The sequence below is a fragment of the Falco rusticolus genome, chromosome 4 (genome assembly GCF_015220075.1).
Source record: "Falco rusticolus isolate bFalRus1 chromosome 4, bFalRus1.pri, whole genome shotgun sequence".
Classification (NCBI taxonomy): domain Eukaryota; kingdom Metazoa; phylum Chordata; class Aves; order Falconiformes; family Falconidae; genus Falco; species Falco rusticolus.
The window spans coordinates 34,591,310-34,606,770 of record NC_051190.1 but is presented as its reverse complement, the minus strand read 5'-3'; the positions used below and the strand labels follow the sequence as shown (position 1 = coordinate 34,606,770).

Below are 15,461 nucleotides of genomic sequence, written 5' to 3'. Positions count from 1 at the left end.
GTTTATTTTAGATCACATGAAGAACTGTTGATTGTAAATAAACCTTTGGCATAGTTGCAAGGCCAGCGGTTGCCCTCGGAAAGAAGTATTTTTGTGTAACGTAATGATGTTAGTTAAAACAATGGAGTATATTGTGATCTGAGTTTTCTGCATGGCATCGTCTATGAATAGTGACTAGCTAAGTTAACATTCTGCTGTGCTGTTGATCTAGTTCTGTCAGTTGAAGATGTGTGTATGCTGGGATATGGTCATTGACTGTGTGTGGAGTGATTCCTTGTTTCTGACATAATTGTAAGTGGGGAGTTATGGAAATATAACCATTGTTAAATGTAGTGTAATTACAAATCACTGTTTTGACAGCACTGCGCTTCCAGCATGAGTGAAAGGCTGTTATGTGGCTAAAGAAAGTAGGGCACTACACAATCTGGTGTTTGGCTCAGATGTAGTCAGCATGTTTAGTGTGGTACAGAAAAAGGTTTTGGTCTGCAAAATGAATATCCATTCAAGTAAGGGTGGAGGGCAGTTTCCTGGAAAACTTTTTGGTGGCTTCCACTAATGCATCTATTCGTCATGATCTTTACTGGAGCCAATAAAATGACAAGTTTCTGAACTTAAGGTGCATCTTTTTTTGGTGTTGTAAGTTTGTATTCTGCTACATCTTTTAACCCCAAATCTCTGTTACGTTTCATCAGGCTGTTAAAACTGCTCATTTGTATAGCTCTTGGTGAACGTATTTGGAAGAACAAAGAATGCAGTACCACATAAGCAACCCTTGCCGAGGCCAGGTCCCGGGCTGATTTTCAGGCAGGCTGAACTGCTGACAGGGTGGCTGAGGAGGCGGGTGGCAGACACCGTAATAATATCCTCATCCTCTGGCCTTTTCAATTTTTATTTTATTAATGTAACTTATTGATCTTGTGGAAGAACTTTCTGTGAAGATACAAATCAGTATTCATAAAACCTCTTTTCCTGAGATGCTTTGTCCTCAGTCTGGAAGCCTGCCGCCTGACCAAGAGACAGGACACCTTCCAAGGTTAACATGTGCAGCTAAGCTTGCAACTGCTAGAGAAAATGGTCTGTACTACAAGCAAACGCTGCAAATGTCCATGCATCCCTCCCAGTCCATAGGGTGTAGAGCACTGCTGCTGGACTTGCATCAAAGGGTCTGTGTGGCTCGTTGCAATTAGTAGATACAGGAAAATACATTTAGGCCCCATGACACCAAACATTGCATTGCCACATATCCAGCAGTGGATAACCATTGCTCACCTGCAGTCACCCTGCAGTAGGCATCCATGCCCAAAGAGAATGGAAACATGGAGGCCTTTCATTCTAATGTGCTTGGTTCAAAGACTTCTTGTGATGCTGGGCAGATGAAAAAAATGTGAATGAATCTATTTCTTTTAGTGCTGCTCATATTAATAGGCTTTGCTTTTCATGCTTGTCGTTTTGTAATTCTGATTTAACAACATTTATCAGTAGAAGATCACTGCAGGGTCTTTAATGATTATAGTTGTTCAAGCTGATAGTCTGAGACTATTAAATAAGCTCCAATTACTTCCCATTTATTTGTGTTGTTTTTTCCCTCCAAGTAACAAAATGTAATCCTGAAGTTCATTATTATTCTTTGCATTGTATTCATCTAAATAGATTTTCTACCTAATTAAGGTTGAATACGTTTGAACTAAAGTGACCATATTTTACAAGGATGTTTTCATTTGTATGTGAGGGCGTCTTTGGGTTCTACCATCCATGTTTTAATTATGTTTAACTTCTGTAGCCGCCAGTGATCTTGTTCTGCGTCTCAGGAATTCACCCTGGGCTGCTCAAGATTGTTTAGATTGGAGTTCGAATAGGCCTCCAGATGAATTTAGTTGGAATCTAGTTAATAACAAGTCACCAGGAAGCAATTTCAAGTGTTTACTACTGCTTTGAAATATATAAAGTGAATATTGGGTGACTTGGATGAAAGAAATAGAGATGAAAGCAGAGGAATTCAGTTCAGATTAGCCATGTTGTTTTTTTATGGGGTGGGTCACAGGAAGGTGGGGGAAAAAACTGATGAACAGGTTGGCTGGTAACGGGTGTTCAGTGTGGTTATCACTTCCATATTCTGAACATTCAAATGACTGATCTTTACTCCTGTGCTTACTTGGTGTTATTTATTTATTTACAATTTCTCTGGGGGGACCTTTGTTGAATAATGTAGCAGTACAATTTGGTGATAATTAAAGACACAGAACATCACGTTTTCAGTATTAGAATAACCATCAGGAAAAACAACTATGTAGATGTACCGCTCTTGACCTTACCTGCTGAATTCCTGTCCCATGCCTCAGGAGATGGCATTTGCAAGTGAAGGCCGTGGACACGGGCGCTGTGCTGTGCCACACCGTCCCTGGGTGTGAAGCCTCCTCAGGAAGGAACCAGCATCGCACAGGTAGCCCTATGCCTGTTAAAAAGTTGTGGGACATAAGCATCTACTGCTGCTCTACAAAAGTGTATGTCACTTCAAATGCTGTTTGAGGGTCCTGTTAAGGACCCCAAAGTAATAGACATTAATATAAAAAGTGACTTAAATTACCTTTCCCTCGAGAAAGGGCTGACTTCTTTATAAGGTCCTTCATGTCTGAACTCTTCATTGGAAGGATTATAAGATTCACCTTCTCTTGGGAAGAAGCTCTAGGAAAATAAACCTCCAGGGTTTTCCTGAGCTTCCTCAGAAGCCGCGTTTTGTGCTGTCAGGCCAGTCCTCCTTCATGTCTTTCCTAGTTCTGTGGTGAATTCTGCTTAAAGATGAGGTTAAGCTGAAATGAATCCAAGAGGCTTATTAACGCTGGTACATATTCCAGGACAGTTGCTCAAAGTGGATGCTCTTTTGAGGGTTTGTTCGCCTGGGAATGGAGCAATGTGTCATGTCATGCAAGGGTGCGTTCCCTTGCCTGCACCTAGGCAGAACTAACTGCACTGCAAAGCAGAGATGGAAACTGTTCAGATACATGTGTGTGAATATGTATTTATATGTATATGCAGGCAAAAAAACCCTGCCCGAACGCGGTCAGTCTTGATGTTCCTGTTGGTGAGTTTGACTGGGAGGGACCTTTGCCAAGAGGAAGGATGTGTGTACTGGTATGGAGCCTGTTACTGAGATCAAGCATCATTTGAAAGGGAACAATGTGCGTAAAGTGGGGGCAGTTACTGGTTATAAATCAAGTTCTGTTACAGATGGAATGAATTTGACTAGACTGTGGTGTCTTTCAGCCCTCCTGTGTAAGTACAAGTTTTCCTGAGATGTGTAAATTAGCAGAAAACGAGGTTGTCAGTTTTTGAAATACTGTGGATATGTGCTTTCACAGCTCCCTGTAGCAGTATTCCAAACTTTTTAATAACCAGATGGACAGTTGAAATTACTGTTAACAGAATATGGCTGTTCATACAGTTACTATGCTAAGCTGGAGCAAATGTGAAAATCTTCTTGGACTCCTGAGGGGTGCAATATTGTTTTACTCCCTAATCAAAATTACTCTGAAAGTCAGTCACATTTTGTTAGCAGGAAACGAAAAACTCCTGAGGAAAGGAACCAAAGTTTTTAAGCTGTTTTCATTCCATTCCAAACCTGAACATCTTTCCTTAATGTACAAATGTTACGTATGCAAGAAGGAAAGAAAGCAACTTCTATTAATGATATTATGTTGATTCCAGTGTTTTGGAACACATTGCTGAAGTTAAAAAAAAAAATAATCAGTGATAATATTTTTGGAAAGGAGGGGGAAATAATCCTCCAAGCAATCACTTACCAATGCACTCAAGGTCCCCTGTGTCTGTGCACTTTGTCGTGGTCCAGCCATTACTCTGCAGCTTTGAAATGCAAGTGTAACAATAGTGTTGGGAAAGCAGTGCCTGTAAGTATTTATTAGCACTGAATCCTGAAGGGCTCATGCTTTTTCATGTATCAGAATCCCCCTTTTAACCCAGATGATGGCTTTTTCTCATAACCTTTTTATGTAACAGAAAGGACTGTATTTGAAACAACTACATCTTTTGTCTTCACCAGCTTGCAAATTCAAAGGCAATAAATCTGTGTTCACCTTTTGTATCTCCCTTTTTAATGTCAAGCATAAAGTAACTTAATACATTTGTCACAAACTGTTTCTTGCAAGTCTTCAGACACTGATAATTAAAGTACAATGTACTTGTTACAGCAAAATGGAAAAATACATGGAAAAATCTAGAGACATTAACATCTGTCCTCTCTATCTGCTTTCTTTGGCTGTGCTTTTGTCAAAACCTGCAAAAAGTATTAGTTTTCCAATTGTCTTTGATTAAAGTTCACAATTTCTTATAAGTTTTGATGGCATGGAAGAATGTCTGCATCCCTGTGGCTGCATGACAACTTCAACGAGAGCAGTGGTTGTTTTGTAGTTTGAAAGATGTGGATGGGCTAGGACAGGTGACGCTTTGTCGGTTTTATATCGGCAGGTTCCTACCTGAACTGGGGAAACAGCTGCCTTGACCTAGTGGCTTTCTGAGCCATTGAAACGAGTGTCTCAAGGATGCTGAAATCCTTGCCCTTGAGCACAGGAGATGACACTGCTGTGATGCTCAGCCTCTGGAACACAATGGGCTGCAGCGCACAGGTGAGGTGCCCGAAGCTCCTGCAGAGCCAGCGGTGTGTCGGCTCCACGTGCCTGATCATCCCGGGGAATGGGCTTGCTTGGTCTGACAGTGGGAAAGGAGAGAGGATCTAACCTGTTCTCAACAGTTCTCAAAGTAACTGGCTCAACAGTTCTTTGCTGTGACTTTTTTTTTAATTATTGTTTATCATCGTTCTGATAGTGACCAGCCTTTTGTATCCATCTAGCAGCAGAGTGAGCGTATGGGCAATTCCAGGCAAATGCCCTGTAGTTCTACTTCATAGTGATGGAGAAGGAGTTTTTCTTGGACTCAAAAGGAGAATGGAGGGAAGCTGCTTCCCATGATGGTCTCAGGAATCGGCTGTGGGGCTGGAGCTGCCGTACTCCTCAGCTGGGAAGCCTGCAGCTGCCCGTGGAACGAGTGGTCTGAAGATGTTTCTTTGGCCATGTGCCAAGGGAGGCGGGTGCCCAGCTGTTTCAAAAATGGGATTAAATCCGATTTCTGAGCCCACTGGAGCATGAGGAGTATTTATAATTTCCGCTCTTGTTCTGAAGACCATAGTGTAATATATGTAGTTCGGGGGCGGGGGGGGCGGGGAAGGTTTTGATTTCAGCTAAGAAATACCCCTCAAATATGCAAAGGTTAAAACAGGAAAAAAAAAAAAGATGATTTACGAGGAGCAGCCCTTGCTTGTAGAGATGCCATCCTCTGACTCCTCTGGCAATTGGAAGGTATCATTATTGAATAATTAACAAGCATTACAAATATAGTACGTCACAGAGCTGTAATTAATTGAACAGAAACTTGTGTTAATTATCTTCTCATAGTGCTACTTAAATTCTTGGTCACAGGACAGGTAAAATAGGTGGTCCTGTAAAAACTGACCAGGCCTCTTGGAGGCTCTGGCATATGATGCAGATTTTGAAGCCGTTTGTCACCTCCAAGAGCCGTGAGCTGGTTTGGAGCCCACAGCAGCACAGTTCGCCCCAGCACGGTGACCGGCATCTGCACCAGCTCTGAGAGCTTATTTTGTCTAAGACATGCATGACTGCCCAGTGATTGCATATTTTCACATGAGATCAATAATTATTATATATTTTATTATGTGACAGGAGAAGAAAAAAATGTAGGTTTTTTTATAGTACAGGGGATTGATTTATACCTGGCCCTCAAGGCCAGCACATCTAGTACTTTGTAATTAGAGGAAGGTTTGCGTGTTTTGTTGCTGCTCAGCGTGTGCATATGCATATTTCTAGTTTGTTTTGCTGTCTTTAAGGAACCAAGCTTAGCCAGGGGAAGAACACGAGAATACGTTCTTAGTACAAAAAGACAACAAATCCTTCCGTGCTGGGAAGAAAATCAGCTGTGTCAGGTAAACTGAAACTGTGAACATTTGCCATTCAGGGCTTGATTGCACATGGTCTGTCCATCTGTGTAGACTTTATAGGACTTCCTTGATACAAAAATCATACAATGAATAACTTTTCCTGAGAAGGGAGCATTTTCTTATTGTTGGGAGGAAATGCTCTGCACAATGCAGTGAACACCTTTCACAGATAAATGCAAGCTCTTATTGTGTGCCTTTGTGAACTGATTACGATTTTCTTTAACTTTCCTTACAAAGCCTCTCCAAAAGGAGTCATCTAGCAGCACTGTATTTCTACAGGTGTGTAGCAGGTGATGCTGGAGCAGTGACTACCTGCCACAGTATGGGTTCTTCCCCTTGGGTTAGGTGTCTTGGGTTGGATCCCTCAGCCACATAAAGCCCGTGTGCCCTTGCTGTGTGCAGAGCTGATGCTCATCAGGCTGTTGATGTTTGTGTGTCTGCTGATTTATATACGCATTAGCTTGTCTTTCTGAAAGCAGATTTGAAATTGTTCTGGTGTTGGCTTTTTGCATGTTGCAAAAATTAACAGTCATGCTGCCTAACCCTGGCTGTTGGCAGAAGCACCCCTTCCAGGGTTGGTCTGAGTTGGTTCATAGTATGTTTGTAGCATATTTCTTGTCTTACCATGGGGATGCCCCACAGAGGACATGCTGGTTTATTGAAGTTTTCCCTTGGTCAATATTGCAGCTATAGTCTTTCACCTCCTGCCTTTAGCATGCAGGATACAGAACTGTACCTGAAAGACGACGTGAGAATTTGTTACCTAGATTTTCTAAACTGGGCATACCCAAAAATGCACTTTTATGCTTGAATGTACTTAATCTAGACGCAAATATACATGACAGATCCAAGTGAAAAATGTGTGGAGAGAGGCAGTCTGCAGGTACATGAACTACCTGCGGTCCAGCTGAGCAGGTATGTATTGTACATGCAGAAGCCTTTGAGAGTGTTAGCAGGCTGTCATTAAAATCCATTTGTCATAGATGGCTGTAAAGTTCTTCAAAATTCTCAGTATTTGTGCTAGATACAGTGAGCAGCAGCTGTTCTTGGGTATGTAGCAGGTGACAGCATCAATTTACTCCGTGGTCTTCTCAAGTAGATCGCAAAGGCTCTGCCACTGTCTCCGCTGAAACCCAGACTTTCTCTCCTGAGAGAGATGAGACTTCGAATTCAATCAAGCTCACAGTGTCTGAGCACCAGACCTTCAATCACTGTGGATGCAGTGGCTAATATATACCAAAGAGCACACATTTTGTGTGGCAGATTTTAATAAAACACACTAAAGGTGGAGTTTGGAGAATTAAAACCTGTGTGTTCATCAAGGAGCAGAATTTGGAGCAGAATTCAAATTCTTATTACATGCAGTGGCTCTGAGCTTAAAATGTTGTTTTTGCATTAATGTTATATTATTATTTTTAGCATCAATGGCAATCAGTATGTAATTAGCAATGATCTCATGCATTTCATGCACACTCCTGGGTACAGACTGTTCTTTCCCAGTTTGAGAGTATTTGCTTGTTTTTGTTGAATTGCAGTGTGCACACACACAGAAGAGGCCCCGTTAAAACTCTCCCTGCCAGGGCTCTTACCATTGACTACTCAGCAGTTAACCTCTCCGTGTATCTTCTGAGAAGCAGATAATGCTAGGACAGAAAACTTTGTGGAAATCCTTCCCTTAGGCCTGTGTTCTGTGATAGATATCCACAGTGTCACACTTGGTCTTTGAAATGCGGTGCTGCAAAGTGACGAAAACCCTCCAAAGGTTTCTTTATAAAGTCTGTACACTGAGTTGGCTTTTAAAATGTGGGGAAAAAATACTTTGTCCTGATCCTGCACTCCTCTGCCAGAGTGGAATGGCTTTCATTGGCATCGGGAGCAGGCGTGGGTCGTTACTGAGTGACAAACGTGACCTCCTGCAGGAAGGGTGCTCAGTTTTCGCTGTTGGTCCCCAAGGGAGGCCGTGTCACTGAGGCTGCTGGAGGAGCATGCGTAGAGTCACACAAAGCGAGTGTTTTCCCAGGGCCGTAGTGGAAGCACAGGTGAAATATGTGTTCTTGGGTGGCATGTGTTGTGTTTGACACCTGTAATGCTGAGTAGTTTGGCCAGGGTAGTCTCTCAGATGAGTTGGCTTTGGATAGAGCCTCTTCCAAGCTGCGGCTGTTCTAGAGAGTATTACTCTATTGCAAAGACCTAAATGGTGCTTTCCATAGTAACTTTTTTGTGCGTTCTGTGGGTAAGATTAAGTCTATACAACAACAAAAAATAGCACTATTAGGTGTCGGTTTGAAAATACTGCTTTCATCTTTGAATGTGGATACATACGGGCTATAGTAGTTGGCTCTCTGCTTCTAATTTGGTCCTGGCATAACCTTCCATGTTTCAGCGTATTTAATGTGATTTGCAAGCACAGAGGGCAATAAGAAGGTGCTGCTAACAAATAGCTAGACAGAGGTTGAAAAAGAGCATGATTCAAACAGCAAACCCACCGACATACACCCCATGGTACTGTCAGAACTGGGAATGCCTGGTTTCAGTGTCATTTTTCTGCAGGATGACTTTGTCCTGACTTGACTGTCTCAGACATCCATGGCAAATAAAGTCTGCAATTAAGCCAGCACTGTAAAAATTATATATCGCAGAGCAAGTAAAACCCATCCTCCCATAGCCAGCTGAAGACCAGATGTGCTGCTTTTGTTTGTACCCCTGAACTTCACAACTGAACACAATTTATTGTCAGCAGCTGCTGCTGTTTTAGGCTTGGAGTGCTGAGCTTCATTTCCCCTGCACTGCGAACATGTATGTTCTGCTATCACTTATGGATCCTGTCTTAAAATCATTACGCTGTAAAAATCAGGCTTGGCTTTGGAAGTTTTTGAGAAAGAGAAATGCAGATTAGAGGAGGGTGGAGACTTCTGGTTTTGTGGCATTTATCACTTGCATCAACAGGTGTGGGATTGTGTGAGGCTGGATTTGACTGTCCATCTGGGGTGTTTGTTACACATACTTATTTTTCAATGTATATCTGTAGCTCTTGGTTAGTGCAGTTGTTCTACAGACTGCTTTATTTTTAGTCCTTGCTTCTCCTAAAGAGACTTCTCTTCAGACACTGGGTGTCCTCTGTCGGGGTGAGGTTTTGTGGTGCTTGCTGTCCCTGCAGGCAGGGAAGAGTTACAGCCCAGCTTAGTTTTGTGTCTGGCTTTGAAGCATTTAGAATTTATTTGTCTTTTCAGATTCCAGCATGTAGACTTGGAAAAGCATTTCCCAGAGGGGGGCAAAGCACTTGAAGGAGGAAAACAGTTTGAAGAGGTGAACCCTACACCAGAATATCTGCTCTTTGCTTTTTTCTGCTGAGGTTTCATCACAGGTTTCTGCCAGAGCACAGTGCATCGGCTGGGTAGGGATGACCAGCCCCACTCATGAGCGCGCAGGGGTGGTGAAAATCCCAACTGAAATGTCACATAAGTGTCATGTCAGATGCTGTTTCCAACACTAACGGGCCTGCACCTCGTCCTTTGATGCTGTGTCAAGCTACAGAGCGTGGGGCAGCGCTGTCCACTCTTTGGGACGTGGGAAGGGGCATGTGCCAGTCGCTCTGGCTCAGGACAATGTCTCTTTTGTGGGTAATAAGAATTACACGAAAAAACAACAACAGTGAACTTTCTCCTTTATCAATGTGCCATTTGCTGTACGGATTATTATTATTATTATTATTATTATTATTATTATTATTATTTAGCTCAAAGACAAAAATTGTTTATTAAGAGTCAAACTGTGAGAGGGAATGTTGCCAAAATACGCATAAATATCCTATCACAGCATCACCTTTAGAGACTTTGGAAAGAGTTGAATGAAGAAGGCAGATTTATTTATTTATTTATTTGTCCATTTATTTATTTATCTATCTATTTATTTATTTATTTTGCCCCCATCATTGCAGCTAGGTATTTTGGTTGTAAATTGCAGCATGGTGAAATGTTTCTATTGCCAATAAATGCTTTGAACTGTACTAATGATAAAAACTAATGATAGGGATGCTTTGATTACTGTGGAGTGTTGTCCCTGTAGTTCTCTGCGCTGCTGCTGTTGAAACACAGCAAATAAAGTTTACATTCAGTCTTTCATAGTGTCCTTCATATTTCATATACTTAACCTGTTGAAGCTTAAGGACTACTTACAAAGAATAGCTCTGTGTGTTTTGGGATATAAAATTTGTAGAAATAAATTTAATACCGTCTTTGATCCTTCTTGTATTTAAGTTTTGTATAGAGGCCATTTCATTTCAAAACCAAAACATTTCAAAGGGGCAAAGGAAAGCCCTGGGTGACCCACTGTGGTTATGGATTGCACCATCCACATAGATTAACCTCAACCCTTTTGTGTCTCAGTTTACGCTAAATGATGAAAAAAAGTGAATTCCGGCACTAGTTTAGAGGAAGCGTGACAGTACAACAATTAAGGTTTCTGAGCTATTTCATGTATACAAATCCAAGATCCAAGCACATTAAAATGAAGTAAGTCAAAATATACAAGTGGCATAACTAAGCTGAGGTTTTGGAGTTGGCTGAACAACAAAGGGAACATGCCAACTATCAGATATCTGAAGTCTCAGAGCAGTGGCACCTCAGTGGAGATGTTTTGGGTATGATGTTAATAAGCTTTACATTTGTCTTGCTCTATTTGCAGTTTGCTGCTGGTCTTTTTCTTTGAAGATACATTGGAGGTACAGGCTAAGTGAAGGGAGCTGGGATCTGAAAGTAATTGGGTTGATTGAGGGTTTTTAGTTTGATCATTCGTGGGGATGAGGGCTGTCTTGAAACTATTTTTGGTTTTGTTTTCTCTTTGGTGTCCGCAGAAGGGCGACAAAGCTGGTGAAGGGTCTAGAGAACAAGTCTTATGAGGAGCAGCTGAGGGAGCTGGGGTGGTTTAGTCTGGAGAAGAAGAGTCAGGGGGACCTTATTGCTCTCTACAGCTGCCTGAAAGGTTGTAGCACGGTGGGGGTCTGTTTCTCCCAAGGAACAAGCGACAGGACAAGAGGAAACATCCTCAAGTTGCACCAGGGGAGGCTTAGATTGGGTATTAGGAAGAATTTTTTCTCCCAAAGGCTTGTCAAGTATTGGAACAGGCTGCCCAGGGAGGTGGTTGAGTCACCGTCCCTGGAGGTATTTAAAAGATGCGTAGCTGTAGCTCTTAGGGACATGGTTTAGTGGTGGACTTGGCAGTCCCGGGTTAACGATTGGACTCAATGACCTTAAGTGTCTTTTTCATCCTAAGTGATTCTACAGTTCTATTGAAAATGCTAATTTTTTTCTCCTTGAAAAAATAAGATGGAAAAAAAATTGATTTCGTATGTACCCTTAAATATTAAAAAGTATGGGGTTTTTTTTAAAGATAACATTCTCTCCAAACTAGAAGTATTTTATTTGAAAAACATTTGGGTTTTGGTTTGTAGGCTTTTTTGGTGTTTGGTTGATTGGTTTGTTTAACTTCCTGCATTCCTCCATGTCTGATAGCTAAAGTTACTTGTGAGCTGAAGATATTAATGGAGAGAAAATCACTTCAGTCACCTACAGAACATCTTCTAACAAGTAAACTATTCAAACATTTCTCATTGCTGAGCTGCAGAGGTCAAAGTGATTCTCACTCCCTTCATGGCCTTGGAGAAGTCATTATCTCCCTCTCCTTCCCCTGCAAAACTTGACTTAAATAGTTCCTCCTGGAAGAGGTGTGAGAAACAATTAGCTAATGCTGATAAAATGTTTTGAATACAAAATGTGGTTCATAGGTGCTAAGCATGGCTCCCATCAGTCTTCATTAACGGGTGCTGTCATTTACCAGCCTCTGATTTTTGGTTAGGTCTTTCATGAGTGGAAGGAAAAAAGGACAGATTAAAAAAAACCTGTCTTCAGATGTTTTAATAACAACTCCTTATTTATTTCATCTGATACTGATCACTTTAATGAGTGGAGATATCTCCTGTTCTGTGAGTCTAAAAACGGTGTCCCCCACTAGCTAGAGGACTAATTGCTGCGGCTGGAGCAAAGGTAGCTCAACCTCACTTGGCCCCGACTGTCAGACAGGTTCCCATTTGATACTAATATGCACATATAAGTGCTTCTTGGTTCTGTTCTGGTCTGTCACATCTTTTCTCGAGCAGATTGCCATGTTTGGTGCTGTCTCTAGGATCCCTGGGGTAATGCTTCTTTTTCTTTGGTGTTCTAAAGCTTGCTGTGCTCTCGATGGGCTGGGACAAGTTCCTGTGGTAGTCGGTGGAGGTGGGAGTGAAATCATGAAGGAAAGCGTTGTTCTACGACAGACAAATAGTTTACATGGTCTATACCTTTTCCTTTAAATTATATATTTTAAATGTTGTGATGTTATTGTGTATTTATCAAAGCACGCCGAACGTGGTGGTTAAGGGCTGACAGCTGAGCCACCTGCTGCACTGCACACCGCAGGAAGCAGCGCTCCAAAGTTTTATTATGTAGAAACTCAGAAAACTAGGAAGGGTTTGGTTTGCAGGAAAGTTACTTCACCGAAAGAAATCTTGGGCTGTGAAGTCACGTGGTGCTTCCTGCAGAGGAGTGGGGCAGTTCCTGGGGTGCCAAACTGCGGCCATCGCCACCAGGAGTGAGGGAAAGCATTGAAGGAGCTGCTTTCACTCCACTGAAACCTGTGTCCGTTTGGCCATTGATTTTTTTTTTTTTTTTAATGGTGTCAAGGTGAAGTCTGTGGTTAATAATAGCTCAGAAACCTGTGTAAAACCTCCCTGCTCCATCCGAGGTGGGGCTGGATGCTGGCTGGGTGATGCGGGGTGGTGGCTGTCCGCACGGACCTGGACGGCTTAGAGGCCTCTCAGCTCCATCTCCCTATTATGAACCCTAACGTGCAGGTTTTTTGCAGTGTGTTGGATTGAAATTGATTTATGTTTTCATGTAAGAAATGCTTGTAATGCATGGGATGTGACTGTTTTTAGTAAGATGAGTATAATTTTTCTCCCCATTTATAGGATGGCTATTTTTCCCACCGACCGAAAGAGAAAATGCGAACAGACAGCAATAATGAAAATTCAGTCCCCAAGGACTTTGAAAATATTGATAACAGTAACTTTGCTCCCAGGACTCAGAGGCAAAAACACCAGTCTGAGCTGGTGAAAAAACCCCTTAGTAAGCAAAAGGAGCACTTGAGAAAGAAACTGGAAGAGGAGAAGATGAAGGCGAATTTGCTGCTGGGGAAGAACTCCAATGAGGTGGTGCAATTCAGCGATCACCCTGGAAAAAACAGCAGCAGCAACAACAGTTTGAAGGACATTCACAGGTCTCCCAGACAGCATAATTTGAAAAAAAGTGGAAACAGCTCCCCTGAACTGAGATATGACCAACCACCAAAGTGTGAGGTAACGGGCAAAGAGGCAATCTCAGCCATGTCCCGGTCTAAATCTAAGCAGTGTCGGCAGGAGATCGCGGAGGTGTATTGTCAGCACAAGCATGGAAAGCTGATGCCGGAGAAGGTGACGCGTTTCTGTACACTGGAGGGTAAGTTGGTAGATGGTGAAGGGGATTCTGTGTAATTAAAATGGCTTGATGACAGAAAAATGGCTTTGTTGCAGAAAGGTGTAATGTACTTAGTGTATGAAAATGAGGGAGGGTTTGAGGATGTTGTAAACAGGGAATTATATGGATGTCACAAGATCCTTTGTAAATTCCTGTATCATTTTTTTGCACTTCCACCAGATTTTTATTACACAATGTGATCTAGGTATTCAATTGCTGCTCCTGTTTCTTTTAGTTCTTAATCTAAAGACACAGAGAAGTGTAGTTCAAGTCTTGTTATCCTGTACAAGTTGTGTGGGTTTTTGGGATCAGGGAACAGCCATGGTGAATTTTGGTGCCTTATGCTAACCGATAAACGAGTGGCATTGCTGTTAATGGCCGTGTGGCCATTTTTCTGGCATGTTGGAGTCTTAGCTAGTAACCAGGACTGCTAAGCATTTTGATAACCCAGATAATTATCAGAAGTATAATTAAAAAAATCCAAAAGTGTGTGGGGAAACTAATTTTGTGGTTCACTTCTATTTTTAATGTTCTTCAATCAGCAAAAGTAATTTTCAAAATCACCGTTGTAGAGAGTCAGTGACTTCTGCTAGCCGAAGCCGAGCTTTGATTCGTTGCTTTTGCTTTTTACATGCAGTCAGATGAATGACGTGTCTCTCAGCTTGCTGTCAGTTTGCATGTGTGAGCTGACCTTTTCCTACTTTGCAAGAAGAGTGCTTCCCATACAGTAAAGTGTGCTTTCCTTTTTAAAGCATTGATCAGTTGATCAAAGTAGGTATTGATCAAAGGACAGCATTATCCACAGCAGCACTTGTTTGTACAGCAGTCCAAAGTCCCCATCCTGTAATTGGCACTTCAGCCCATGCATGTGAGGATATGCTGATGTCTTTGTCCGTGCTGAAAGTGCACAGGGACTTTTACAAACAAGAGAATAGGTCTTGCTTTGAGATGGTACGCTAAACATGGTGAGCCGTGGGGATTAGGGGTTGTTTAGTTACATTCTCAAACCCCCATGGCTCACCTGTTTATTGCACCATCACAAAGCAGTGGTTACTGTTGGGTGTTTCAGTGTGGGAGGGAGGAGGATCCATGGTGCTGTTGCCTAAATTAGGAGGCTAAACTCCCTGTACAGACAGTGGAAAAAAAGGAGGTGCCCCGGAGTATGTTTCCAAACAAAAGAATCTCTCTGTAATAGGAAGCTTAGGCTTTTAATTTAGATGATGCATATTACCAGGATGAAAAGTGTGAGCACCACATTTCCCACCCCAGTGCATCTGTGACTAGTTTGGTTTCTTTCCTTCATTTTCGTTTTTTACCACATCTCTTTTGGTATTTTTTCTCCCTTTCTTATCACGGTGGTACTTGAAATCATTAAGCTGGGTGGGCAAACATTGGAGGTAAAGAATTAATAGAGCAGGCAGAAGACTTGGGTTGAGTGCGTAGCAGGGAGAAAGACAGCAAAGGCAGTACAACTTGAAGATAAAAGAACAGTAGAGAGGTAAGAATTGAGCAAAACTAGACATCAGTGACAGGCTGAGCATCAGTGAGTACCCCTGGGCATCCCTCAGGTCCCATGGGGGTGCCACCGGTGGAATCCACTGTGATAAGCGTGTCCTTGATATCCTTCCCTTTTCTTCTCTAATGACAGGAGAGTCGGCTGTGGTCTGTGAGAACGCTGATGGAGGTCAGCACCTTGCAGACACTGTCCTACACTGTTTGGGATCAAGGACATATCTTAGTAATGTCATCAAAGCTATATACCTGGTCTAGGGTAAATGCATCACACACTAATATGCAAGTGATATCCTGGAGAGAGCTGGAAGATTTATTGTCATTAGTGTAGGCACACACACACTGCAGCTGTGTGCAATTTTGCACACACCTATAAT

The 15,461-nt window shown here is 42.2% G+C and overlaps 1 protein-coding gene across 2 annotated transcripts in view; it reads left to right on the top strand.

Moving 5' to 3' along the window:
• Positions 1-15,461, top strand: part of XYLT1 (xylosyltransferase 1) — a 202,465-nt gene that overhangs the window by 89,131 nt on the left and 97,873 nt on the right. For both annotated transcript variants that reach the window (XM_037385493.1, XM_037385494.1), the window contains one exon: positions 13,029-13,554. In XM_037385493.1, the coding sequence (XP_037241390.1) occupies positions 13,029-13,554 (526 nt within the window). The remainder of the gene's footprint in view (positions 1-13,028; positions 13,555-15,461) is intronic.